Source organism: Biomphalaria glabrata, chromosome 12 (genome assembly GCF_947242115.1).
Source record: "Biomphalaria glabrata chromosome 12, xgBioGlab47.1, whole genome shotgun sequence".
NCBI lineage: Eukaryota > Metazoa > Mollusca > Gastropoda > Planorbidae > Biomphalaria > Biomphalaria glabrata.
The window spans coordinates 31337190-31363921 of NC_074722.1; the positions used below are offsets into that span (position 1 = coordinate 31337190).

At 35.3% G+C, this 26732-nt stretch overlaps 1 protein-coding gene across 2 annotated transcripts; it reads left to right on the forward strand.

Annotated features, from left to right (window-relative positions):
* Positions 1 to 6591: 6591 nt before the first annotated feature.
* Positions 6592 to 26440, forward strand: LOC106052966 (TBC1 domain family member 10A-like). Of its 2 annotated transcripts, none has more exons than XM_056006090.1 (11): positions 6592 to 6877; positions 8887 to 9157; positions 10563 to 10662; positions 12413 to 12520; positions 12975 to 13081; positions 14848 to 15028; positions 15304 to 15378; positions 16926 to 17040; positions 17554 to 17656; positions 17725 to 17782; positions 18929 to 26440. In XM_056006090.1, exons 2-11 carry the CDS (start codon positions 8976 to 8978, stop codon positions 19106 to 19108), a joined length of 1209 nt encoding a protein of 402 aa, XP_055862065.1. In that variant the 5' UTR covers positions 6592 to 6877; positions 8887 to 8975; the 3' UTR covers positions 19109 to 26440. The 2 variants fall into 2 exon arrangements, with proteins under 2 accessions (XP_055862065.1, XP_055862066.1); XM_056006091.1 differs by lacking the exon at positions 18929 to 26440 and adding an exon at positions 18690 to 18830.
* The last annotated feature ends 292 nt before the right edge of the window (positions 26441 to 26732 follow it).

Here is a 26732-nt window from a genome sequence, read left to right on the forward strand (position 1 = left end):
GAAATTATTGGAAAATGACTAACATAGTTAATATTTAAAATTTGCGACATGATTTTTTTTCTACCGTATAGCCTACATCAACAAACTAGTCGCTGACACACAGTACATCTTTTATGATTATGTCCAAATCAGTTTCTTGTAGAACCTCTTTATTCTAGCCATCAACATGAAAATCATTTACGGACTTAAAACCTAATGTCATTTTAAGTGGCCCATTTGACGGCTCACCCGGCATTTGCCAGAATGTCAACTATAGAAAGACCGCCCCTGGTCCTAGATATTGCATTTAGCTAAGTAGGCCTACCAAAACATTACAAGTTGGCTCATTTAAATACCTAAGGTCTAACTTAACAAGAGATGGACGAGCACTGAAAGAGATGTTAGAAACTCAGTTTGTAACTAATAGCCTCTGTCATTGTTCAACTGTGGAAAATCTGAAAGACAATCAAGCCGCTTCCAAAAACAGTAGGCCTATTCTACGCTGCTGGTGTCCGCGGTCTCCTATATGGTTGTAAAAGTTGAACGCTGAGGCTGAAAAAAGAAGGCATCAATTCTTATAATAATAATATTAATAATTAATTTATATAGCGCTGTTGACAATCATAATGAATGCTTAAAAGGCTATGATAATATGTAGACATATATAGGCCTACTGCCGCCTACACTCATGGAAATGAGATGAATGCCTGGGCATTAGCTGTGGTCGGAATGATGTCGCCCACACATCCACGCAGCTGATGTATCCAAAGAAACCGCAAGTGCCGATACAGTTTGGGGTCAGCGATGTCGCATGCTCTACCAGGGTGTAACACTGAGAGCTGCAAACTGCCTAAGGGTCGCTCGATCCTGATTTTCCCTCAGGGTTTACTCCCGAAGCCTTTCCCATGATTTGGTGTAGCTGCAAGGCAGCAGTGGTTTGAATTCAGTTTTCCTTCTCCTAGGTGGGTAGCCCCTTCTGCCCTAAGCTTACTGGTTTAGGCTCCAGTTACTCGCCTTCGCCCTTTCTCCTGTTAGTGAAAACAGTTCAACCAGACTCAATATCTGAGCCACACATGAAGGCCAGGAGTTGGATTGACTGTCACATGCTATTTGAGACGCCTGCTATTAAATAGATAAAAAATTTTAAATGATTGAAATTAAAACATTGAATAGAACATGTGTTCTATACTAGAAAATAGCTTTTAATGAAAATTGTTTTACATTATGCTAGTGTTTTTTTTTTAACTCTTTCTCCCCTAACTAACGATACCAACGTTGATTCCACTAGATTCAGCGGTTCTCAACCTTTTAGGCTCGGCGACCCCTTTTTATAATCCCCCACTGTGCTGCGACCCCCCCCCACACACACACACATACAGCAATAGAAGATTAGGCAAAATATTATCCATATTTTCGATGGTCTTAGGCGACCCCTGGCAAATCGTGAATGGAATGTGGTAAATAATTACGGAGAGAAAGAGTTAATAATAATAGTGTTAGCTCTAAAATGTATCTGACATTAGAAAGGGGAAAAGCAAAGGCGATTGGTAATGTGATGGCCACATGACATTCTCGCCAACCGTGGCCCACAATAACAGATGACCCTATAGACCGCATGATCTGAGAGGGGAACTTTGCTTGTATATGTATATTGTAGTAAATCAAAGGCAAGCACTCAACGAAGTAAGTAACAGGGAGTACAAAGTAATAATAGACGATGTATTGATTTACTGTTATAAAAATACACAATGAGACGTCGTCTATTACCCATTTTAATCGGCGTGCTGGTGCGCACCATCATTGTCGGAGCAGGGTTATAACAATATAATCACATTTTACATTAAAGCTTGTCGTTTATTTATTATTATATTTTTCGGAAATAATGTTTCGAATAGGAGGCGCGGTGGCTGAATGGTAAAAGCCATTGGCTTCAGAGCCGGGAGCCCCGGGTTCAAATCCTGGGGAAAACTGGGATTTTTACTTTGGGATCTTTAGGACACCTCTGGGCTCTATTGGGTACCTGACATAAGTAAGGGAAAAGTAAAGGCGTTTAGTCGTTGTGCTGGCCACATGACACCCTCGTTAGCCGTGGGCCACAGAAACAGATGACCTTTATATCATCTGCCACATAGATCACAAGGTCTGAAAAGGGAACTTTACTGTTTTTTCTTACAATGTTTCGAATGCTAGAAAAGAATCTTTCTGAAGATATTAATGTAGTATTACAGAGGCAGCATGCCCCCCCCCCCCTATTTTCAAAGGGTCTTGGCGAGCGTTGTAACCCCCCCCCCTCCCATTGAGGTCCGGTGAGAAGGGTTTTTCTTCCATCTGAGCTTCAAAAATTCATTCTCTTTGCATCTACCAGTGGGGTTTCCAATGTGGGGGAGGGGGTGAATTTGAAAATCCAACCGAGCCCCACTTGAGTTGGCCCCCAAAAGTGTTCGATTTTTTTACATGAAATAATAAATATCACGAAAATGGGGGGCCCCCAAAGAGGTGAAGCCCCCCCCCCCGGGCCCTCAAATGATGGCGAATTTCTATGCCACTGGCAACCACAATGTTTTTGAAACGGGCCAGTATTGAAGTGTTTTCTTGCAATTATCATTCATATTAAATGAATTCATCCTATTTAATGGGAACTAAGCTAATTCTCCCGGATGGAAATATTAATCTATTTAACTGCTACTTCCCACCAGAGAAGGAAATAGAGATTGACCACATACAAATACCTGACCAAGAAGACTGTCTAATCTTAGGAGATATGAATAGTCACTCTCAGAGCTGGGGATACCCAGACCTAAATGACAGGGGAGAAGAAATTGAAGAATGGCAAGCAGAGAACAGACTTATCTTGCTAAATAAACCTGAGGACAAACCAACATTTTTTTCAAGAGCCTGGCTAACATCAACCACTCCAGATCTAGCCTTTGCAACAGACAACTTATCCAAAAAGTGCACCAGAGAAGTTACAGACCAGCTAGCCACCAGTGACCACAGACCCATATTGATCAGTATCGTAACCTCCTTCAAAATATCAGAAAACTCCACCATCCCCAGATGGAACTACAAAAAAGCCAACTGGCACCTATTCTCAAAGCTCACAGACCTATACACAACTTCAATAAACTGCAAATCAAACCAGGTTAATAAGTCATTCTCAGCTTTCTCCAAAGCAATCCTCCTAGCAGCTAAGGAATCAATTCCTAGAGGAGCAAGAAAAGATTATATCCCCAACTGGTCTGATCACCTTCAACAACTCCACAATGCCACTATTGAAGCCAGAAACACAGTAGAAAATAACCCTTGTATAGAAAATAACATAAATCTAAAAGCAGCTAACGCAGTTTTCAGGAAAAATTACCTTTCCGCCATGAGGAAAAGTTGGCATGAAAAAACAGAACAACTAAACGTAGATAGAGATGGCCACAAACTCTGGCGTATAGCCAAATGTCTCGACCAGGAAGAAAACAGAACAACTCCTATAGTAATAGAAAAGGACAACAAACCCCTGAAAGGCCAAGAAGCAGCAAAAGAATTCATTAAGTTTTTCCAAAGCGTAGGACAAATACAAATTAATGAAAGTAGAAATAAAGATGTAAACTCAGAAATCCAAGATAAATTTAAAGAAAACAATCCAGCTTACTCCTTGGGAATGACCACTAATCTTAAAATGAAGGAACTAGATGAATCCCTAAAAGTCCTCAAACCAAAACAAGCCCCGGGCCCAGCCAAAATATCAAAAGACATGCTACTTCACTTGGGTCCTCAAGCCAAAAGAAAACTGCTACAATTATTCAATGCTAGTTGGAAATCTGGCAGAATTCCAAACATCTGGAAAAAAGCCATTATGATCCCTATACTAAAGCACGGCAAGCCTAGAAATAAACTGGATAGCTACCGTCCCATCAGCCTCACTAGCTGTACTTGCAAACTGATGGAAAGAGTGATAAATAGAAGGCTGACATGGATCCTTGAGTCAAATAACCTACTCACTGAAGCCCAGGCTGGCTTTAGAAAAGGCAGATCAACAGAAGATCAAATTGCCTTCATCACACAAGAAATAGAAGATGGCTTTCAAGAAAAGAAACCAACAACAATTGTGTGGGTTGACTTAGAAAAAGCATTTGACAAAGTCTGGAAACAAGGTCTCTTGCTCAAGCTAATCCAGCATCACATATCCCACAGAATGTACAACTGGATAAAGGAATACCTAAATAATAGAAAAGCCTTAGTTTGCATGCAAGGACAAAGAAGCCACACAGTGGGTATAAAAAATGGCGTCCCCCAAGGAGGAGTCCTATCCCCAACACTTTTCCTAATATTCATAAACGATCTAAATCAAAACCTACCAAAAAAAGTTAAGAGCAGCATGTATGCAGATGACCTTGCCTTAATTAGCACAGAAGAATATGTAGGAACATCGAAATTTCGATTACAAGATGCTCTTGATAAACTCAATAATTGGTCCAAAGACTGGGGCATGTCCATTAACACAAAAAAGAAAACATATACAATATTCTCACTGTCAACAAAACAACAAACAATAAAATTAACATTAGATAAGGAAGCTTTAGAAAAAAAATGACAGCCCTACTTATCTTGGAGTCACCTATGACCCGAGACTAACCTGGAAAAACCAAATAGATAAAACACAGAGTAAAGGCATCCAGAGACTATCCCTCTTGAAAAAATTAGCTGGCACAGATTGGGGAGCTAATCACAACATCCTGAAAAAGACCTATACCAGTTATGTAAGACCTGTACTAGAATACGGTGCCACAGCATGGGGCTCAGCAGCCCAAACCAACCTAAGAAAAATAGACAAGGTTCAAAATATTGGTCTAAGGATAATGACAGGAGCAATCAAAACAACACAAAAAAACAGTCTCAAAAGGACCAATTTCATACAGGAATCTCTAAACCTAAAAAAGAAACACCAACTTGAAAAAATTACTCTGGAATCTTCGATACACTATAATGAATCTCCACCCTGGGACGAAAGCCCTCTTCCTACTATAAGGGACCATATTGAAAACAAAAAGAAAATCTGATTACAGACCAACAGAGCTCAAGGAAATAGTGAACTGTTTTCTACATACCAATTACCCTAGCAATCAGTGGATCAGAGTTTACACGGATGGCTCATCCCATAAAGCCACCACAAATGGAGGAGCTGGAATACTTATCGAATGGCCAGATGGAGGAAAACTAGAAAAATCCTTTGCAACTGGAGAGCTCTCTGACAGTTACAGAGCAGAAAGGGAAGCACTAGCACTAGCTGCTACCATGCTAGCAAATCATCCAAGTTCCCTTCACAGTCAGATTGTCTTTCTAACAGACGCAAAAACAACCCTCCTAAGCTTGAAAAACTCTGATTCCCCTTATATTAAAAACCTCAGAACAGCACTTACAAAGCTCAACCACAACAGCAAAAAAAATGTTATTCAATGGATACCAGTTCACATACAACTAGCAGGAAATGAGAAGGCTGACACACTCGCCAAGAGTGGGAGAACAAACTCACAAGTAAACTCTGCACTCTATCCAGAAGAAATGAAGAAATTAATTGTAGATAAAATAAATGAGAAATGGACGAGCTCCCATACAAATCACAAGAAAGATGATGCTTACTATAAGCTATCCCGACAAGACCAACGTCTAATCTTTCGACTCAGGACCGGACACAACAGAATGCGACAACACATGTTCCGGAAGCTCAAAATTAGAACCAGTGAAATCTGCCCATGTGGAGTATCACCAGAAAATGCCGACCACGTCCTCCAAAACTGCTCTCTCTACCAAGAGGCCCGTATAAGACATTGGCCCCAAATCACCCCAATAGAAAGAAAACTATATGGAGAGCTCCCTGATTTGGAAACCACTGCGCAGTTCATCTCATGTATTGGTCTAGTCATATGAACACTCCAACATAACAATGAGAACGATGAAGAAGAAGAAGAAAATCCTATTTAAAAAGAAAATGCAGGTTAATATTAAATTTGTTAACGGGGGAGCACTGGCAAGTACCACATTGCAAGGGACATTCGAGGTAGGCTTACATAGAGGCTAGAGCGCACATAGGTAGGCCTATATTGTTTATTTTATGCCAGCCATTGAGAGTCTAAAAGACACACATTTCTTATTCCCTACGCTAGAACTAATTTGTACCAGTGCTTCTTCTTCTCTAGTGCCATTAGAGAATGGAATGGGTTATCTGAATCAGCCAGGAAAACCAACGACTTAGCAGAGTTTAAGTCATTGATTAACATCCATGACTAGATTGACACATGAAATGTGTACCGTAAGTTGCCGTAAGACGTAGGGCTATAATAGTGTATTTATGTAATATGTAGATAAGCTGATAAAGAATATCGTATTGCATCGCTACAGAATTACATCGTCATCGTACTAAACTTTATTTTTTTAACATATACGGCTAACCTTTCGGTAATCCAATGTCCTCGGTAATACGACCCCCCCCCTTTTTTTTTTCGGTCCCGTAACCGCCGGGTTATCAAAAGTGAAATCACTGAACATGGTAAAGGCAACATTGAGACTCCAGAATCTATATAGGTAAGTGAAAGGTGGGCTACAGCCAGTTCCGATTTCCGGTTCAATTGAAAAGATCCGGATTGAGGAAATGGGGTTATGTTATGATTTTTAAAACCTAAGCTTATAACTTAGAGCAAGTTTATTATTGACATTCACATTGGCGATAGGATCTAGATCTAGATTCTACTCATGGATTTTAAAAGGTGTCTGCGAATACCACGAGGAATATAGATCTATTGGTATTTAGATCTGAAATGTTACACAGTCAGAGTCACTGAGTCAGGTAGACCTGGTCCTCGGTACTGCCAGTACTGGTGGTAAGGACTAACTCACTAAGGACAGTAAGGTAAGTCCTGCAGTTGTGGACTGGTACAGTTACTTACAGTACAGACTACAGTACTAAACAAAATTTATTATCATTTGACAATGACGTTATGAATGATGGCATTTATTTTTATGCTACATTATCTCCATTAATTGCATTATCATGATTATGATTATCATTATTAAATCATGATTGTCTTACAACTTATTGACTTATTGTGATGCCTCTTTTAGAAGATCTACTCATCTAAATATAGATTAGATAATCTAGATTCTAGATACTAAGATAGAAAAGATATAGAAGTTCTATTTAATTTTTTAATATTTTAAATTTAAAGTTTGTTTTTGTATTTTTATAATGTTGAAATGTCAATAATGTGGAGTGTAGAGTGATATTTATGATACTATTGTCACATTGTGTCTAACTATTGTCAGTATTGATAGTCTGACTGACTCTGACTGACATTGTGACCTGGATGGATACTTGTGACAGTGTGCATGTTGGATAGATGGATCTCCATCATGTGTGGCTTGCCTGGTTAGACGTATGAGTGTGGTTTGGATATCATGGATAGATGGATTATCATTAGATCTGATTGATATAGATTAGAATGGATCAGTGTCACTAACTCAGTGATGGGCAAACTTTTATAGAAATGGGCCAAAAACTTAAAGAAAAACTTTTGTTGGACCATAATATTTTCAATTGGCAAAATATAAACATTTAGCATCAGATTTAATGTTATCAAATCAAACTGTTGTGAGTGTTTTGATAATAGTTTGTCATAAGTTGGTTAGTCAACTGAGGTGTTAATGTTATCAATCTATTTCGGGCACATCTTTTTCTAAGTTTCATTTTTGGATGCAAGCAGATCACAGACATATATATAAAGAGGCAAACATCACAGAAATTCTCTAAGCATGAGATGTTAATTTTGGAAACTGGATTTCAACACGCTCCTTTAGAGCTGTAAATCATTTTGGAACATTTAAAAAGTAATTATTTGAGATGATAATTAGGCTGAAGCTCAATTAATACAATCTGCAAGTCTGATTTTACTACTTTACTATTCATATTAAAGGGCATAATGAAACTATAGTTCCTTTTTTAACAGCATGAAATCTTCTTTCAAATTCTCCATCAAGTTATCTTCATAATTCTTAAGCTGTCTTCCTTCATTATAGTCAGTGAATTTTAAACTTATGATATGCAAAGGCATTTTTAGTTAACTGATTGGCAAATAGACTAAATTTCTTGTTTGAAACCTTTAAATTTGGGCCCAAATAAATCTGTAAAAATACTAATTCTGAAAGTCATTCCAAATCTTTAAATGTTTCACATTTTGCAGACCAATTTTTCTCATGGAAGAAAGGGACTGTTTTGTTTAAATAACAATAAACATGTATACAGTATACACAGTAACTGCACTTGTGCGAATTTTAACTCAGCAGATGCAACAGTGGACACATGAATCATAAAAATAAATCCCCAATATTGCTCCAATCTTTGAGTTAAATTGCTAATTTAATTATTATTTAATTTTAATTACTATTACAAAACATTTGGCTGTAGTTCACCCATCATTGGTCTAAGTGATAGGTCTAGAGATCTACTATAAGTCAGCGTCACGGTGCTTGTTTCGTCCTTAGTGAAGATACCAGTTCTTGATCCAGACCTATTGATTTTTAAATTATAGACCCTATTTAGTTCCTTATATTCCTAAAATTGTTGTTCTGACCAACACCAAAATCTCTATAAAGTTACTTTTAACCACCAAAAAAAATCAGATGCCTCCTAATAGGCTTCTTTTCTCCAGTCCAATGACTATAAACAGCAGTAAGTTCTTCAGTGGTTGACACAGACTAAAGTAGTAGTATCTGATACCATCCGAGGTGAAACCAAAAACTAAGACTGCTCTTTGTAGACTTTGAATGTAATTATATGCAAATGACATTTTAGACATCCAAAAAAAAAAAAAGCTTTCAGACTTTAATGTTATTATTATATTTATCTTGATTTCTTTTCAATAGTTTCTTCACATCTAAAGGAGAAGAGAATGATTTATTTTGAAATGCTGAGTTGATAAACCTACAAACACAAACGAACAACTTTTGTTCTCATGGCCATGGCATATCCTCCCAGCTCTAACGGTGATCCTGGCTCTCCAGTCAAAGAGTCCATTAGCCCTAACAGGTCTCCTAGAAAGTACAGCGATGCCAATGGGAGCTTGGGAGACTCTGGAGCGCCAGCCACTGACAGATATGGATTTTTGGGAGGCAACCAATACACAGATCCTGATGCGTAAGTTACATTTAAAAAAAAAAAGTTTACAAACAAAACAAGGGTTATCTTTTCTTGGTATACTGATTATACATTCACTTTTTCTGTGAGATTGATTTTGAAAAAAATGCAAATCGTACCTTTCATTCCTTTTCTTGATACCAGCAGGCTCTTGTCAGACATTTCGATTTTAGAATTTCACTAAAAATAGAAACTTTAAGGAAAATGTTTGGATCAGTCTCTTCATTTCATACACTGGAATTCAAGCAGTAATAATTAATTGTGTTTATTGACAATGCTCACAAAGCACTTATTTACTTACTGTGTGATTAAGTTCATAAAAAATATAACTCTCAAAAGCTAAGTAAATACTTATTTTCTTTTTTGTTCTTGGAGGGTTCAGACAGTATTCATATATCTGCGATGAACTATGCAGTGGTTTCCATGTCTAGCATCTCTCCATATAGTTTTTCTTTTCAATGGGGGATTTAGGTAGTGTTTTTCTTTTTTTTTTTCTTTCCTCTTGATAGAATATATAGCTTTGAAGAACATGGTCCACATTCTCTGGTGATGCTCCACAAGGGCAAATTTTACCTGTCCCTACTTTTAGCTTCCGGAAAATGTGTCGTTTCCTACTTCCGAGACAAAATATTATATGTTGGTCATAAATACTGATAACACTAATAGAATAACTAATTATAACTTTAGCCAGAGGGCCACATTCATCTCTTGCTATAGGCAGCATCAACACAAATTCATTGATACCAAGGGAATGGATCCTCTGCTGATTCGGTGTGCATAATGAGCAGATGTTTAAATGGGTGTATAAATAAGGGCTGTGGGCTGCTGTAGGGTGAGCAAATCTATTGTGGGGGTGATTTTCTCTTTTTGCAAAGTTTATATCAACTCGCTCTGTCTATCTGCCTGGTAAAAAGATTGGACACCCATTCTTGGATCAAGTTGAAACCTTGCACAATTATTCTTTGGCATAGACAAGACATGAATCGCTAAAAAAAAAATTAAAAAAATGGCCAATTACTTTGTTTTATACCAAAATGGGAAATTAATCCTTTGGTATTCACAGATACAGCTAAATATGTAGGGTTTCGGCTCCATTAGATAATTGAACATCTTATTTCTCTCACTCTCACACCCATTCTTAGATCAAGTTGACACTTCACCTAACAAAACATGAATCAGTTTTAAAAAATTAACCAATTGGACAATCTATTATTGGTAACTAATTATTTTGTTAAATATTGAATAAGGGAAACAACTTCTACATTATTGATAGATATAGTTGTAAGTGCAAAATACTTTCCCTTAGATAAGCTTTTTTTTTTTTTTAAAGGATTGTTTTAATATTTTGCTTCTTTATGGTTTGAAATACTAATTCTAATTATTTTTTTTCTTCCTTGTCTGTCAGGGAGAGAAGGTTACCCCAAGAGACGCTACGAAAACGAGAAACAAAGTGGCTGGACATGTTCATAAACTGGGACAAATGGATGTCTAAACGATTCAAAAAAGTGAGCATCCAACGACATATCTTTACTTTTAGACTAAAACCATCCACCATCACATAGTTAAGATTCTCTTAAATAGGAATTTTTTTTTGTTTTTCTCTGACCCTATCTTCATCTAACTGTTGTTGTTTCTTATTCTGAATGCCAGTTTTCATCGATGTTTTGGCCAAAATTTAATTCATTTTCTTTAGAAAACCATCTGCATTGAGAACTTCCAAATTTGGGCAACCACTTCACAGTTCATCTCATATTTACCTTTACTTATCCCCTAGTCTATTGGACCGTTGGGTCACCAAGTAAGACTTGTTGACCGTCTTTCTACATTCCTCCCTCTCTTTTGATTGTTTAAAACCTCTTTCAATTGTAAACCCGTCCATTCCCTTATGTTGTTCTCCCATCGCTTTCTCTGTCTGCCTCTTCTTCTTTTCCCTGGTACTGTTCCCTGAAGGAAGGTCTTTGCGAGCCCCGCAGATCTTGTAATATGGCCATAGATTTTAAGCTTGCATTTTTTACAATAGTTAGCAGGTCATCATGGGGTCCGATCGCTGCAGTAACCCTGTCTCTAATCTCTTGGTTTGTGATGCGGTCTTTGAATGTGATACCTAGGATCCTTCTGTAGCATCTCAATTCCATTGCTAGGATCCTCCTCTCTAGCTCTGCAGTCAGTGTCCAAGACTCACAAGCATATAAAAATGTGGCCAGGGAGCGCATCAGTCTGATTTTGGTGCAGAGGGCTAAGCCCTTGACTTTCCATATTATTTTAAGTTTTGATAGGGCTGCTGTGGACTGTACTATTATGGCCAATAGTTCAGGTTTCATCTACTATAAAACGGGCTATCTGAACCCTCCAGCTCTCTAATAAGAACAAGCAAGAAGAAGTTGTGAAATTAAATCTGACAGCTGATATTGAGGCTAAGAATGACCCTTGTTGTGATTTCAAGGACTCCCTTTTAAAAAAAAAAGACACCTCATTATTCATTAAAAGAGAAAAGACACAATACACAGAGTATTTCATTGAGTGACTACACTCAGACATCTTGATCTTTTCATGTTCCTTAGTCAATGTGTAACGCTAATACAGTCTGACAGAACAAGGAACAAACAAGGTTCTTGTAATGTTTGTGGTTCTAGCACCAATGGACAGAAGTCAAACACTTTGCGAATACTTGACTTACTTATCATGGAGCTGTTGTCGTTTGTCTTCCAAGATTTTGCTGAGGCATATTTGTTGAATTCATTCAAGCTATGGTATGGTGTGAGCACTTTTTATAAGGTTGAGAGGCGCAACAGTTTGGATGGCATGCTGCCTGGCCAACAAGTTATTGCATAGGTTGGCAGATTTTGTATTGTCCCACAGTTGTTGTTGTCCCTTAAGAATATAGTACTGTGTCGACAATTTCATTTCTATCATTGAACACATTTTCAAAGCTCAACGCTACAATAAATGTAGAAACAGGAGTAGAAAGGGGGTTGGGGTAAACAATAGAGCCTGGTTTCACAACCTGATTATTTTTTTCCCAAACTTTGTAGTCTTTTTAGAAAAGTTAAAGTTCTTTTTTATACAAATAAAACTTTTTATTCCAATGAAAACAAATTACAAATTTGCACATATCTCAGCACAAGAGAATGTGTGTCCACAAAATTGGGGTTGTATACTGTTTCATATATTTTCTTATTGTTTTATCACACAGACATAAATCTGTTCTAATTCTCACACAGTAATGCAATTTGATGACATTCTGTTCATGTTTAGGTTAAAGAGAGGTGTAGAAAAGGTATCCCGCCTTCATTAAGAGCTAGGGCTTGGCAGCACCTCTGTGGTAGCAACTTTACCATGGAGCAGAACAAAGGAGTCTTTGAAGTGAGTAACTCACCTCATGATAATGATATGGCCAAATGTTTGGTCATTTAAAAAGTTGCTTTGTGCACACATTACTTTTGCAAAACAATTTTTTTGATCTCATCAGAATTGTAACAAATGCTTAATTTTTTTTTTTTCTTGCTGTTTTATATTTTTTTTTAAAAAGCTCGAAGATGTAGATTTTTATTTTGGTATAAATGCCCTGGTTGAAGTCTCTGAGAATTTATTTCCAAATACATATCTATGACTTCAAGAAACCGAGAGTAGTTGGTTTAAATTTTTTAAAATCATTTTTTTGCTTTCTTGAAATAATGGAATACATTTTACAAATTCAGGGCTTAAATTGATTTGACATTCCTGAGTACAATTAGTTGATAAATTCTAGTATTGTCAACATTTTAAAATGTTCAATGTTCTAACCAACTTTTAAAGGTATATTTAAACTTCTATCTAGGATTACTTGAAACGCCAAGGAGACCCAAAGTGTATTGATGATATCAACAAGGACTTGGACCGTCAGTTCCCATTGCATGAAATGTTTCTATCCAAAGGAGGTGTTGGGTAAGAAACGTTTGATGTTTATAGATTCTGTTGAAGTTGCATTGTGTAACAATTATTTTGAGTGGTAAATACTTGTCAGAAGTGATGACCAAATGTCCAGTGGTATGCAGGAGGACTATAGCATTAGTGAAGAAACAACAGAACCCCTCCTTTTTTAAATAGAATAATTTTATTTCCCAAGTTGAAATCATAAGACAAGAAGAGAACCACACCCTTTACTTCATGCAATAACACATAATATAATTTCAGTTCAACTATAAATTCACATCGGTAGACATAACATGAAGCTTCAAACCTATAGACTGAATGAACAGATTAGAGCCCAGATACAAGTTTGTCTCATCTATTTATAGGTTTCCCAACTCAGTAGTCAAAAGTTATTGAAATTTCAGCTACCAGAAATGAATTATCTTATCTATATTATATACTCTTCTGAAAACTACCAGAAACCAGTGTATAAAAAAATATTTCTGTTTACATTTTTTTGGCAGCCTCAAGGCTTACACCATGTGACAATTGTTCATTTCATCTATTTCTAGCTTGCTGCTTTTTTTTTCTTTGTTAAAAAAAATGTTTATAGATCATTAAAAAAAAAACATTTTTATATTAATAATACATTAGAATTTTAATAATTTTCTTTAATTAATGTGTTTCTTATATCTTGTCAATTGGCTGTTGATACAAACTGCAAGTTTATTAATAGTTTCATTGTGAACATTAAGACCACCTAATTGTTTAGTGTCACTTGCTTAAGGATTTTTTTTTTGTCTCTTGTAATGGCACACTTGTGTTAAACTCTTGAAATACTAGATGTTAAAGGACATTTTGTTCTTGTCTATTGTGTAACCCAGTAGGAGAGTCATTGGGGCACCATTTTTCTGGATCATTCCCTGATGTTGTCTTCCCAACTTCTCTTTAGTCTTATTTACTTGACTTCCTTCCTTGTGGCACTGGGCCATGTGTGCTTGTTTTCCAAAGACTCAAATTTTGTTACCATTCCCATACCTTTTTGGCTTTGATATTGTTGTGCAGAGGCTCGGTGGCTGAGTGGTAAATTGCTAGGCTTCTGAACTGAGTTGTTTTGGGTTCAAGTCCTGATGAATACTCGAATTTCTAATTTTGGGATCCTTATGGTGCCTCTTGAGTCCACCCAACTTAAATGTGTATCTGACATTAGTCTGGAAAAGTAAAGGCTGTTGGTCATTGTGCTTGCCACATCAAACTTGTTGACAGTGAGCCACAGAAACAGATTACCTTTACATCATCAGACCTATACATTGCTAGATCTGAAAGGGGAACTAAAAACTATTGTTGGGCTAATGATCATAAAGGTTAAATACATTTGCATGCTGTGGGATACCATTTACTTGTTAGGCTTGTATGGGATGCTTAGAATTTTTTGGGAACATCTTATTTCCTGATCTACCTCTTGAGATCCACTGATATGACCAGTAACCAGAGATTTTTTTTAAAGCACCCTATGCTCTTTTGGTCATTACTTGCTGTACATAATTTAATTTTATGAAGTCTAGGTTTAACCTGCAGAGATTATCTTACTAATATTGTATATATCTCAGGTATATGCTTGATTACTAGAAGAGAATTGCAAAACTGTTTTATTTTATTCTTATCACTCAATCATCTTTCAAATTTCTTTAAAAAGTTGTTTGTGGACTACTTACAAAAAAAAATTATAAATTCATTTTTTTTCTTTAAAGTGCATTATCGACAGATTGACCTTACTTTGTTAAATTTTCTATTCCTAGGCAAGAGTCCTTGTTTGAAGTTTTAAAGGCCTACTCCATTCATCGACCTGTGGAAGGTTATTGTCAAGCGCAGGCCCCTATAGCAGCATTACTGTTGATGCACATGCCGGTAGAGCAGGCATTTTGGTGCTTGGTAGCCATTTGTGATAAATACTTGATAGGCTACTACAGTTTAGGACTGGTAAGTAATTAATGCTGTCTTTCATCAGTATTTTAGTTCAGCTCAAATTATGTTTTGCAGTCTTAGCTGTGAATAACACAACAACAGTTAAGTTTTTTGTGGGGCATCACAGTATTGCTCTCTCTCTCTTTTTTTTCTTTTTTACACTTTTTTTTTACATCTTCTTATTCCTCTATTATAAAGATATAGATAGTTAATAATTTTGTTTATTATCAATGATGTTCTAAAGCTGTTAAGAGCTAGAAGAAGCTATTAGTTTTTGTTTTGTTTTCCAGGAAGCAGTGCAACTAGATGGAGATGTGCTGTTTGGACTGCTGAAGAAATCATCTCCCACTGTATATAAACATATGGTAATTTAAAAAAACAAATCTCTAGATGTTGTAAAACCTGGCTAATTTAACTTAATGGGACCATTTCAGTTTTTTTCTTCATTCCCTTTTTTTTGGTAAACTTCTTCTTCTTTGTTCTCACCATTTCAGTAGTTAGGTTATTTATCAAGGGCTCATTGTAAGTTTTCTTGTTTCTTCCTCACTGTGAACTATTTCTTTCAGATCAGCTCTCCTTACAATTGGTCTTTTAAATGATGAATGATAAAGGTGGGAAGAACATAATCAGCCTTCTCTTGTTCCACTCCACAGGAAAGTGGGGAGAGGAAATATTTTGCTTGTTCCATTTTTCTTCTTCTGGATCTCTAAAACTATATGTTGTAACATTGTGATGTAATAATTGATCAATGTAAACTTAAATTATGAATAACTAACTAAACGCTATACCTAAACTAGAATGGTTAAAGCAACAATTAAACTTCAGTGACTTAATAAAATCAACTATGTCACTCTCATCTAGTGGGCGTACAAACAGAACTAAATGAATCTAAAAAAACAAAAATACATTTATAGTTTCTAAATTTTAAAAGCGAACATCTTTCATGCTACAGAATGCTCAGTACGCATTTGTCAACATGTGGGGGAAAGTGATTACTGGGAGAAGTTGTTTTTTTTATGCCTTTAGGCAACCAGCAAACACAATTCAGTGAGGGCTGGGATTGGAAATTGAACTCCTTGATAGGTGTTTAAGAAACTTTTTCACAACTTTTCATATGAAAAATGTTTTTAAAGTAGCGTGTGCATATGTACACATCTTGTGCATATAATAGCGTTGGAACATTCAAACTTTTAAAATATTGATGAAACATTCAAACTTTTAAAATATTGATGAAACATTCAAACTTTATTGTAGTAGTGAAACATTCAAACTTTATTGTAGTGATGAAACATTCAAACTTTATTGTAGTAGTGAAACATTCAAACTTTATTATAGTGATGAAAAATTCTAACTTTATAATTGCAGTGAAACATTCAAACTGATAATCTTTATAGTATTGATGAAACGTTAACAATTCATAACAGCAGTAAAAAATTCAAACTTTATAAAAGCAGTGAACATTCAAACAGATTAATAGCATTGAAACATTGAAACTTTATAATAGCAATGAGTCATTCAACCCGAATAATAGCAGTAGAACATTTAAACTTTATAATAGCAGTGAAACATTCAAACTTTATAATAGCAGTGAAACATTTAAATAGATTATCAGTAGTAAAACATTCAAACATTATAATAGCAGTGAATTATTCAAATTTTATAATAGCATTGAATCTATCCAACAGATAGACAGCAGTAAAATATTTATCTTAGGAAGACATTGCCATTATTGTCATTTATAAGACAATAACCATGTGACTAATTTTAAAGTAGGTCATAGATTTGGAACAACCCTATGGACATTAGGCAACATCAGAGACTTTAGTTAAAAACGTGAGGTGAAGAAAGTCTTACAATGAAAAGACGATTTTGATTGGATCCTAATTCTTTTTTTTTGTTTGTTTTGAACCAGAGAAATCAAAACATTGAACCAATTATGTATATGACAGAGTGGTTCATGTGTGTGTTTACACGGACACTGCCTTGGACTGTAGTCTTACGCTTGTGGGATCAATTTCTTTGTGAAGGTCTGTGGTGCCCTACTTGTCATGTTGTGTTATTTATGTAATATGCACAATAAATAAGGTTGAGTGTACTAATTTTTAAGTTATTGCTTTGGGTTCTTATAGTGTTCCAGACTTAAGAAAGTTCCCCTGATAGACCTTGCAATATATAGGGCAGAAAATGTAAAAATCTTCCGTTTCTGTGGCCAAAATTTATGAAGGTGTCATGTGGCCAGCTCAATGGTCGACTGTCTTTACTTTTCCTCTACTAATGTCAGGTATCATTTAGAGCTGGGTGGACTCATATAGATCCAGAAGTAAAAATACCAGGATGCACCTCCACCAGATTTGAACAAACAAAAGAAACTCATTTTTTCTTCAATAGACGACCAAGGCAGAGAAAAACACATAGACATAAGAAAGGATAGTTTAAGGAGCAAAAAACCTTTGTAATACTTTGTATGCTAATCAGCTGTTTTCTTGAGCCTAATCAGTGTGACATTTATTTTAAATATATTTTTTTGGTTTCCACCTCAGGTGTGAAGGTGTTATTCCGAGTGGGCTTAGTGCTGTTAAAGACTGCATTGGAGGGACAAGAAAAGTTGTCACAGTGCCCCTCTTTTTTTGACACACTGGAGAGGTTGCGGTTCAGAAAGAGGGACAAGAAAAGTTGTCACAGTGCCCCTCTTTTTTTGACACACTGGAAAGGTTGCGGTTCAGAAATTTGCCGCCAGAGTTCCAAGACGAGGAGTATATATTTAGAGAAGTCAGTTTTTTCACCAACTAAACTTTTTTGCAAATCTTTTTTGCATATACTTTTTTTTTGGATAGCAATGTAGCAAATTAGTAGCCCTACATCCATTTTACCACAACAGCTGTTAAAATAGAGATTGAAATTGCCCTTAAAAGAGAATGTTATTTTTAATAAACTAAAAAACACAAATAATGACTAAGCAATGCTAACACCTTTTGTCTTGTTCATGAATGACTTCTAGTAACACACTGACATTTCATAGATGACACATACACACATATAAACACCTTGGCTTAGGGACATAATTCTAAATAGGAACAACATACACATATAATGAAAGTCAACAGATATTACCTACTGAAAAAGATTTTTAGTTGCTTTATTTATTTAATTTTTTAAAAAGTGTATACTTGTTAAGAGTCATGGATGTGAAAAACTTTTAGGAATTCTGGGCAATAGAAATAGATTAATTCTTATTGAGCTGTAATGGGTGTAACATCTTATGTTGTGGTTTGTCAAGTGGGCTAGTTATTTTGTTCTTCATCAAGAAACTGATTCACCTGCACCCTTGACCTCTTCGGGGGCCCCAGCATTTTGCGTAATATTTAATTTTTAATGTAAAAAACACTCATTTGGGGCCCCCCTCAAGTAAGGGCCCGGGGGGGATTTTAAAATTCTCCCCCTCCTCCCCCACACTAGCTACGCCACTGTGTCTATCATGAGTTTAGTTTATTCATCATGTGTTCAAAACTTGTTTACTAATGTAAGCAAACATAATATTGTATGTTTTTACTAGTGTAGAAAAGGTGAACTTTGCGACATAAGTTAATTATTTGAAAGCAGTATAATAAGTCAATGTTTATTTTTTGATGTTCATTGGTTCTAGGTGATCATAATTTCTTTTTTTTTACCTCTATAGTCTCTTCGTCTGGGTATCACTCATAATTTCTTTTTTTTTACCTCTATAGTCTCTTCGTCTGGGTATCACTCATAATTTCTTTTTTTACCTCTATAGTCTCTTCGTCTGGGTATCACTCATAATTTCTTTTTTTACCTCTATAGTCTCTTCGTCTGGGTATCACTCATAATTTCTTTTTTTTACCTCTATAGTCTCTTCGTCTGGGTATCACTCATAATTTCTTTTTTTTACCTCTATAGTCTCTTCGTCTGGGTATAACTGAGAGAGACATGGAGAAGGAACACTTAAAACAGATCAAGAGGCGTAAGGCAGCCAGAGAAGCCAAAGAGAAGGAAGCTTTATCAAGTTCTCATGGTGGGTCAGATGTGAGGCGGGGCCACGCCGGGGGAGCAGATGTCAGACACAAGAGAAGAACATAACAGGCCCCAAGTGGGTCTCAGCGCTAACTCTTGTACACATTTAAACATTCTGCTCTGTGAGAATGAGGCGCAGCATGATGTGAATTTATGTTTATGCAAAAAAAAAAAAAAGAAAAATTTGGTCATCGTCTTCTTGACCTGCATTGAAACATAGGACTTTAAAAGACTTGTATATGTGTACTTGGCTGCACGTTTATCCTAGGCATGAGGGGGGTGTGCTCTGTTCTAGACATTTGTGTAAAGCTTTCCTGAGTATGCAGTCAGACTGTGCCAAAGCTGAGTTGCTGGCTCAATGCATGACTCTCATGCCATTCAACATATTCAAGTGATTCATTGGAACAAGAGACTTTTGCTTAGTTTCCATCTACCTGGTTTAACAACAAAAAAAAAGTCAACACTTCTTAAGTTGTACATAAAGCCTCGAAGTGGCACAGCAGACACGATGTGCCGAGGAAGCTCTTATTTATAAGTTATTTATTTCAAAGACTTCAGATGTTTACAATGTCAGTGTGATACTCACTAGAAGAAATGTTCTTGCCTTTTGTTCTTTTTTTTAATGCTTGTGATGTTTTTGTTCTATAGATTCAAGACGATAGACTGTGTATGTGGTTTATTTATCCTTCCTTACAATTTCATGCGGCTGTCAGTCCTAGCTGTGACCTACATATTTTGCCACAACTAGCCCAGACATAACAATTGTCTCACTATGTTTGTTTTTTTCTCAGTGGGAAGCGTGGTCGAGAGGCCAAGTGCGCTTGAACTTGTCTTGTCTTGGCTACCTAGAAGGGGGCTCGAGGTTCGACACCCGACTCGGGCAGAGTTGTGTTTACTGAGCGCCTAAAGGCAGCACAGAAAACCAACTCCTAGATACCCCCTCCCCCCCACTGGTCCACAAAAGAGATTGGACCAAAAGCGCTCTCAGCATGCTATAAGCATGAAAGTAGTGCCATATAAAAGCTATAATAATATTTTGCAGCCTATACCTGTCCTTGGCAGAATATTTCCATTTAAAGCTGTCAGAAAGTCACAGGGAGTAAAGACACCCTGAACCATTACTGATATTTTAGTCTTAAAAGTTTTGTAAGAGATGGTAAATATTAATGCCTACTTTCCATTGCTGATAGTAGCAGAGTTTGTTTTTAGAATCTATATGTTATCATAACATGAAAAGTAAGTTAACAGTATTTGACATTGCACTGCAATTGTAATGAAATTCTGTTATAATTTTTCTTGACTTAGAAACTCTTTCATATGAAAATAAATAAGCACTCTAATTTTAAATATGAAAAGTCTGATATAAGCATTGATCTACCCTAGGACATAACTGGGCTGGAGAGAATAATTTTAATTCACTGAATGTTAATATATGTCAGTTTAACCTTACAAGGCTAGACTCAAGTATAATTTTTTTTGTCAGTAATTAACTTTTTTTTTCAGTTAAAATTTGCCTTTTAAGTAAAAAAAACAACTAAATAAGGTTATGGCCATGAAGAAACCATATTCCCTTCATATATAGTCGATGTTTTGTCCATTATAATGAATCTGTCTGTGCCCTTATGTGTATACATACATACGTATATATAACTTGCACACATATTAACCCTAATATATATACACACACATGCTGCTCTAGACGCCTTGCTTCCCTTCCACAACCTCCTTCTGTTGTTGTTTTGCCTTATATTTGAAAACAAAGCATTTTGTTTTGTCTGTAGGTAAGGGCAGACAACCTTAGGGTGGGTAACAAATGACCCAATAACATTGTGTTGTCCCACTTGATTCATAGGATGTGCATTTTAAATGTATTTCATTATTCCTAACTGGATGTGATTATTCCTAACTGAAGGGTGCTTTTGTAAACATTGACATGATTTAATCCTGTGTTATGACTACCTTTCCAGCAAACCAGGTTATTAGAGCTCTTTTGGGTTGATCCCATATCATCTGAGAAGTCACATTCTCTGTATAATAACCCTTCCTAGTTTTTTTTTTTTTTTTTTGTTTTTTTTTCAATTTCCCATCTGAATGCCTTGCCACAATGATTTGCTGGTATGATCTATCAAGCTTCATTGCATGCTTTTTTTATATCACTGTTTATAGGATTCTGTTATTAGCTTCTCTCCTGTGTAGGGTGTTGTTTGGAATCTTTTTTTTTGTCCACCTTATGCTCAAGATTTAAGGTAGGCAACAGTTGAATAAGGTCTGAAACTTGTTTTGTGTCTTTTGCCCTGCCTTTTGTTAATATTTCTGCATTTATTTTGTGTACATTGAGAGTGAGAGATGGCGGTACATAATACATGGAGAGCGTCACAAAGAACAAGAAACATATATAATGACTTTCCAGATCCTTTCCACTCACAACAATTTTTGCTACTGATATACACAGTACATTATTGCCCTAATGAAAAGGCTTAAGCTAGAATCCCCCACGTAAGAGCTTTTGTGGAAAGATATCCTGATAGATAAAATAGCTCCCATCAAAAGAAACTCATTGTCTTAGTAAAGTTCTCAGCAGGAATTTTATATGAAATTATAAACAAAATAGCACAAATATAACATGCTGATGCAGATTTTTTTTTTTTAATAAAATAAGGGTTGGATGAGAATTGAAAAAAAACAACAACTAGTAACAGAAAGATCAAAAAAAAAAAAAAAAAAAGGGGGAAAGATGATAAAAATCATGTGAAAATACATAAGCTAAATGAAACAAATCCCCAGAAAACTGCCTCCATTTTAAAGGCTGGCTTTCCGATATCAACCAACAATATATCTTTGAAAGCGTGTACAAGTTGAACTGTGCTGCAACTGTGTGGAACCAATGTTATTACATTCCAGATCTCATCATTTTGTGTTTTTTTTTAAAAAAAAGGCCTTTTTCTCATCTCGCTGGTGCTTTTGTTGTCATCTTACAGAATGGGGATGTCAGTGTGTGGATCTCACCTGATGCCCCAACCTTCTTCTCACTTAGCTGGCTGACCTAAAGTCACACCATTGAACCTGGTCAAAGACTTTGCACTTTGTTTGTACCCCCTCCCCCTCCTCCCTCTAAGTGTCTGTCTACATCTACACCCTCTTGCACTCTTGTGTAGTGTACATACAGTGTACACATTGTTGTACATAAACTAGAATGACTAGATGAAACCTGCTTGGTGTGTACTAGCTGAATGGTAAGGCTGCCAGGCTTGATTGGCGACTTCATTTGTTATCAACTGTTATGGTCATTGGTGGGTTACGAGTTTTGTTTACATTCCATTTTGTTTCCCTGATGATATTTCATTGATTTGTTTGCTTGAAATGTCATGCATATATAAAATATATTTCTAGGAATATCATTGTTTTTTTATTTTATATTGACTGGCTGCCAATCAGAATAATGCACACTAAGTTTAAGGTATAGAGTGAATCTGTTGGATCATAAGGAGTGATTTGTTGAATCAATTTACATTTCTCCATTCACTTGTCATAAATGTATGTCATACCAGAAGGAATAATTAATTACCTAATTTTTGTGAAGCATTGTTTCAGTGAAATTCTTAATTTATAGACCATTATAGATATTACTTTAGAAGAGACTTCTTAATTAAGTAACATGAGAAGTTGCAGACATCTCCAGATGTTAAATGCCACAGACATGTTTCAATGGCAATTCTTTTAAAAATGTTTTTTAACTGCTTAGAATTAGGGAGATTCCATTGCTGGGAAAATTGGACAGGAAGATCTCATTGCTAAGAGACTTAACAGGGAGATGTCATTGTTGGGACACTAAACAGGGAGATGTCATTGTTGGGACACTTAACAGCGAGATGTCATTGTTGGGGTGGCAACACAATTTTGCTTGGGTTCTGTGCACACATTTTTTTTATAATGTGAAATATTTTATTTTTCAGTTCTAAACAATTTTTTTCCTTACAATTTCCCCATAAAGATTTCTCTTTTCTTGACGTCTTGTGCATGAGCAACTATGTTTCTTGAAAAAACTTTCTATCCTTATTGTAAGTTTATAAGATTGACCATATGAAGAGATTTGAATAATTGTATTAGTACTGACAATATAGGCCCAGGAATGTTTCATTTCATGAAAACATTTTCTATTTCTATCCATATTGTAAGTTCATAAGTTTGACTGTATGAAGAGATTTGATTAATTGTATTTAAGTATTAGTACTGACAATATAGGCCCAGGAAACTTTCATTCTTTACTTTGCTTCAAGGAATGATCTTTTTTTTTATTTCTAGAATTGAAATATTCCTAAATCTTGTATAAAGTTAAGTTCCCCTTTCAGACCATCCAATATATAGGGCAGATGATGTTAAGCTCAACTGTTTCTTTGGACAACAGTAAATGAGCAGGGTGTCATATGGCCAGCACAACGACCATCTGCCTTTACTTTCCCCAACTAAAGTCAAGGTAGGCCCAGGGGTGGCCTAAAAAATCACGAGGACCCGAGGTTTGGAAGCCAAGCTCTTAACCACTCATCCACCGCGCCCCTGAAAGCTTGTATATGTTTTTTTTTAAATGTACAGGAGGGGGGTGGGCATTAGCCTGTATTATGAACACTTCTAAAGTTTTCAATGTGTGTATGTTATATTGAAAACTAACATTTAAAAAAAGTTCATATATGCTGTTCATATCTGGACTTCATATGTTCGAAACAAGCTGAATGCTCGGCAGGTATCTAATGTGCTGTTAACCTCATTAGCCCACCCCCAAAAGATATAATGTCCTATAATATTAATTTTTTTGTGAAAATTTCAACAAATAGATGAGCAGACAGACAGTATCATGCCAATATCTTTTATTCAGACCAAAGAATTTATGAAACAATTTTCCATAAAAAAAAACCCATTCATCTCCTCATTTTCAGATTTTGCTATTTTGTCATCTCTCATCATTTCACCTGAGCCAAATGTATTCTGCATATTTATCTTGTCTCTTGCATTATTCATAATCAAAATGTAATTTATTGTCATTGTTGAAGATCGGATGAAATAATGAAGTCTGCATGATGCGTGTGTGCACCCTCGTAGCAGTGCTCAGAAAAAGAAATGCTTAGTGAGAGTGTCTCTGTTATTGGAGAGTTGTTGTATTCAATGTATGCCCTCTCTTTTTTTAGTATATTATTATATCAGTTATACAGGTGACTATTTTGCGTGTGATCTATATCAAGCAGAAGTGGAGTGGACCTTACTGCCTTAATGAGCACTTACAGTGCCTTTTTAAGTTGATTACATTTTTTTCTCTCTCTCCTCTCTTTTTGTTGTTTTTTGCTATTTTTAATTAAAACTAATTTATAATGTAAATGGTCCACTGCTCATTTTATGTAATACTATTTTTGTTTATTGTCATTACATAAATGCATTTTTTTTAAATGGTGGATGGTATGTAGTGTAATGTAATGATTGGACAATGTATCCTTACAATTCAATAATATAAGTATTAGCAATGTACCTTTCTGCTTTGTTACACTTGTAAAGAATGTAGATCTACTGAGTTATGAACCATATAAAAGTTATATGCTGTTGCTTTTTTGTGTAACTATGTTGTATTTATCTACTAGCCATTATATATTTTGTGTGGGTAGAATATATTTTGGGTAAAAAAAAATATCTACATGAACAGGAGAGGTAATTTGTTATTTTTTAAAAAGAAAAACATATTTTGAGTTACTGCACTTTTATCATCATTGCTTGGCTGAAAAGAAAATAGCTGGCTAAAAAAATTCTTCTTAAGTTTAAGGTACAAACAAACTAAGCTTATTTTTTTTTTAGTCAGTTACAGAAACAGAGGCAGAACAGTTAGAGGCCTGAAACTGACACATTGCCTCTGATAGGTCAACTTGTTATGATTTAATTTTGACAAAAAAGTCAATAACCTCAGCTTTACTAACTCTTGTAGTTTGTAGATGAATCAACCTTCTAATATAATGAAAATGAAATTTGCTCTAGATCCACACAGAGATCAAGGTCACGTCTGCTCTGTTTGTCTAATAATTTTCTGTAAGCAGCATGTATTCTGTTCTTATGATTTTTTAAAATTTTTCTTAAATCATTTTGATCTTTTCATGAAAATTATGACAACTAGTTGTTTTTTTCCCTCCGGTTCTTCCTGATAAAACAATTCACACTTTATACTTTGTATTGTCAGAATTTTCCCCTAAGTTGGTTGGGGGTTGTTGGGGCTGTTATTTCATAAGTTGATGTCAAGTTGATCAACAAATTGTTAGAGTCACATGGCTTACACAAATGTACTTGTCTTATAGCATCAACAAAAGGATCATTTACAACATACTCTTCGGACTGGTGTCAATTTGATCATGAAATTAGTTTATGGACTAATAATCTTTGTTGGACCTATTAACCTCATTTGGACCTAATAGTCTTCATTTCTGAGGGAACATTGGAAAATAAACAAATCTGACATGTAAAAAACTAAAATTGCTTTGGAACGAAAATTTAGCTTGCCAACATTTTCTCCATTTAAGCAGGAGTTTTTCTTTGAAAGTTTGGAGTAGAGAATATTGTATTTTTCTACTTTTTAACAATAATATAAAAATGTTCACTATCAGTTTATGTAGACAGCTTTAAACCAAGTCCTCTTTGTTGAATTTCTTTATTTTAAAATTATTTTTTTTAAATAAATGAAATTGAAATAGAACACAAGGTGTTTCTGTGCATTTTTTTTTTTTTTTTGAGAATTAAAAAAAAAAAATAGAGAAATATTTTAGGGGAGCTAACTAAAGAAAATAACTTCTGTTTCTATGTTGCTGTTAGTTTTTGTTTTGTTTTTAGTTCATAGCAATAAAATATCAAGATTGGTTTTGGCTGCTCAAATTACTTGCACAGCTTTTGGTCAACCATATTTGCACAGTTTTGATTTTTTGGCTTTTTGATGTCTTCAATCTGTCATATTAATCTGAAAGTGTAGAAAAGAATATATCCATATGTATTGTTATTAAAAAAATGATTGACAATATTTCTTTTTTTAATTTACAATTTTGTTAAATGTTTGTTTTATTTTACAAAATCTTGTTTCTGTATAAATATGTTTTGTTAAAGATGATTTGCCAAAGTTCTAATTTTAACTTTTTTTTTTTTATCTGTGATGCATCAACATGTCTTGATGGACAAAAAAAAAATAAATAAAATCAACCAGACTATGATAATTATTTCCCACAAACTGGAGTTATGTATTCCCTATATTTATGCATTTGTGTATTTTTCTATGTTGGTTCTGTGTTTTTTTAAAAATGGCTTTGAAAAGCTGGGAGATTTGTGAACAAGATAATATGTCTTCTTTAAACACAATAAATATTACAATAGGTATCCACAATATTTTTGGTTTTAGGTTTTATTTTATTTTTTTTGTTATGGTACGTTTTCAAACTAATAAACTAATAATGCTTTTATTCCTGGTCATGTGCTATGAGCTTCGGACTGTTGTCAGGATGGTCCAGGGTTTGAACCCTGAGTTGTTTAAAAAAAAAAAAAAAGAACATGAACTAGAATTACCAGATGTGAACACTGATTGTAACAAGCTTACAATTTAGTTTTTTGGAAAATAAATAAATAAAAAAAAAACAACACTTTTGGCTATTGGTAGTTTTGTGGTTAAATAGGGTTCACC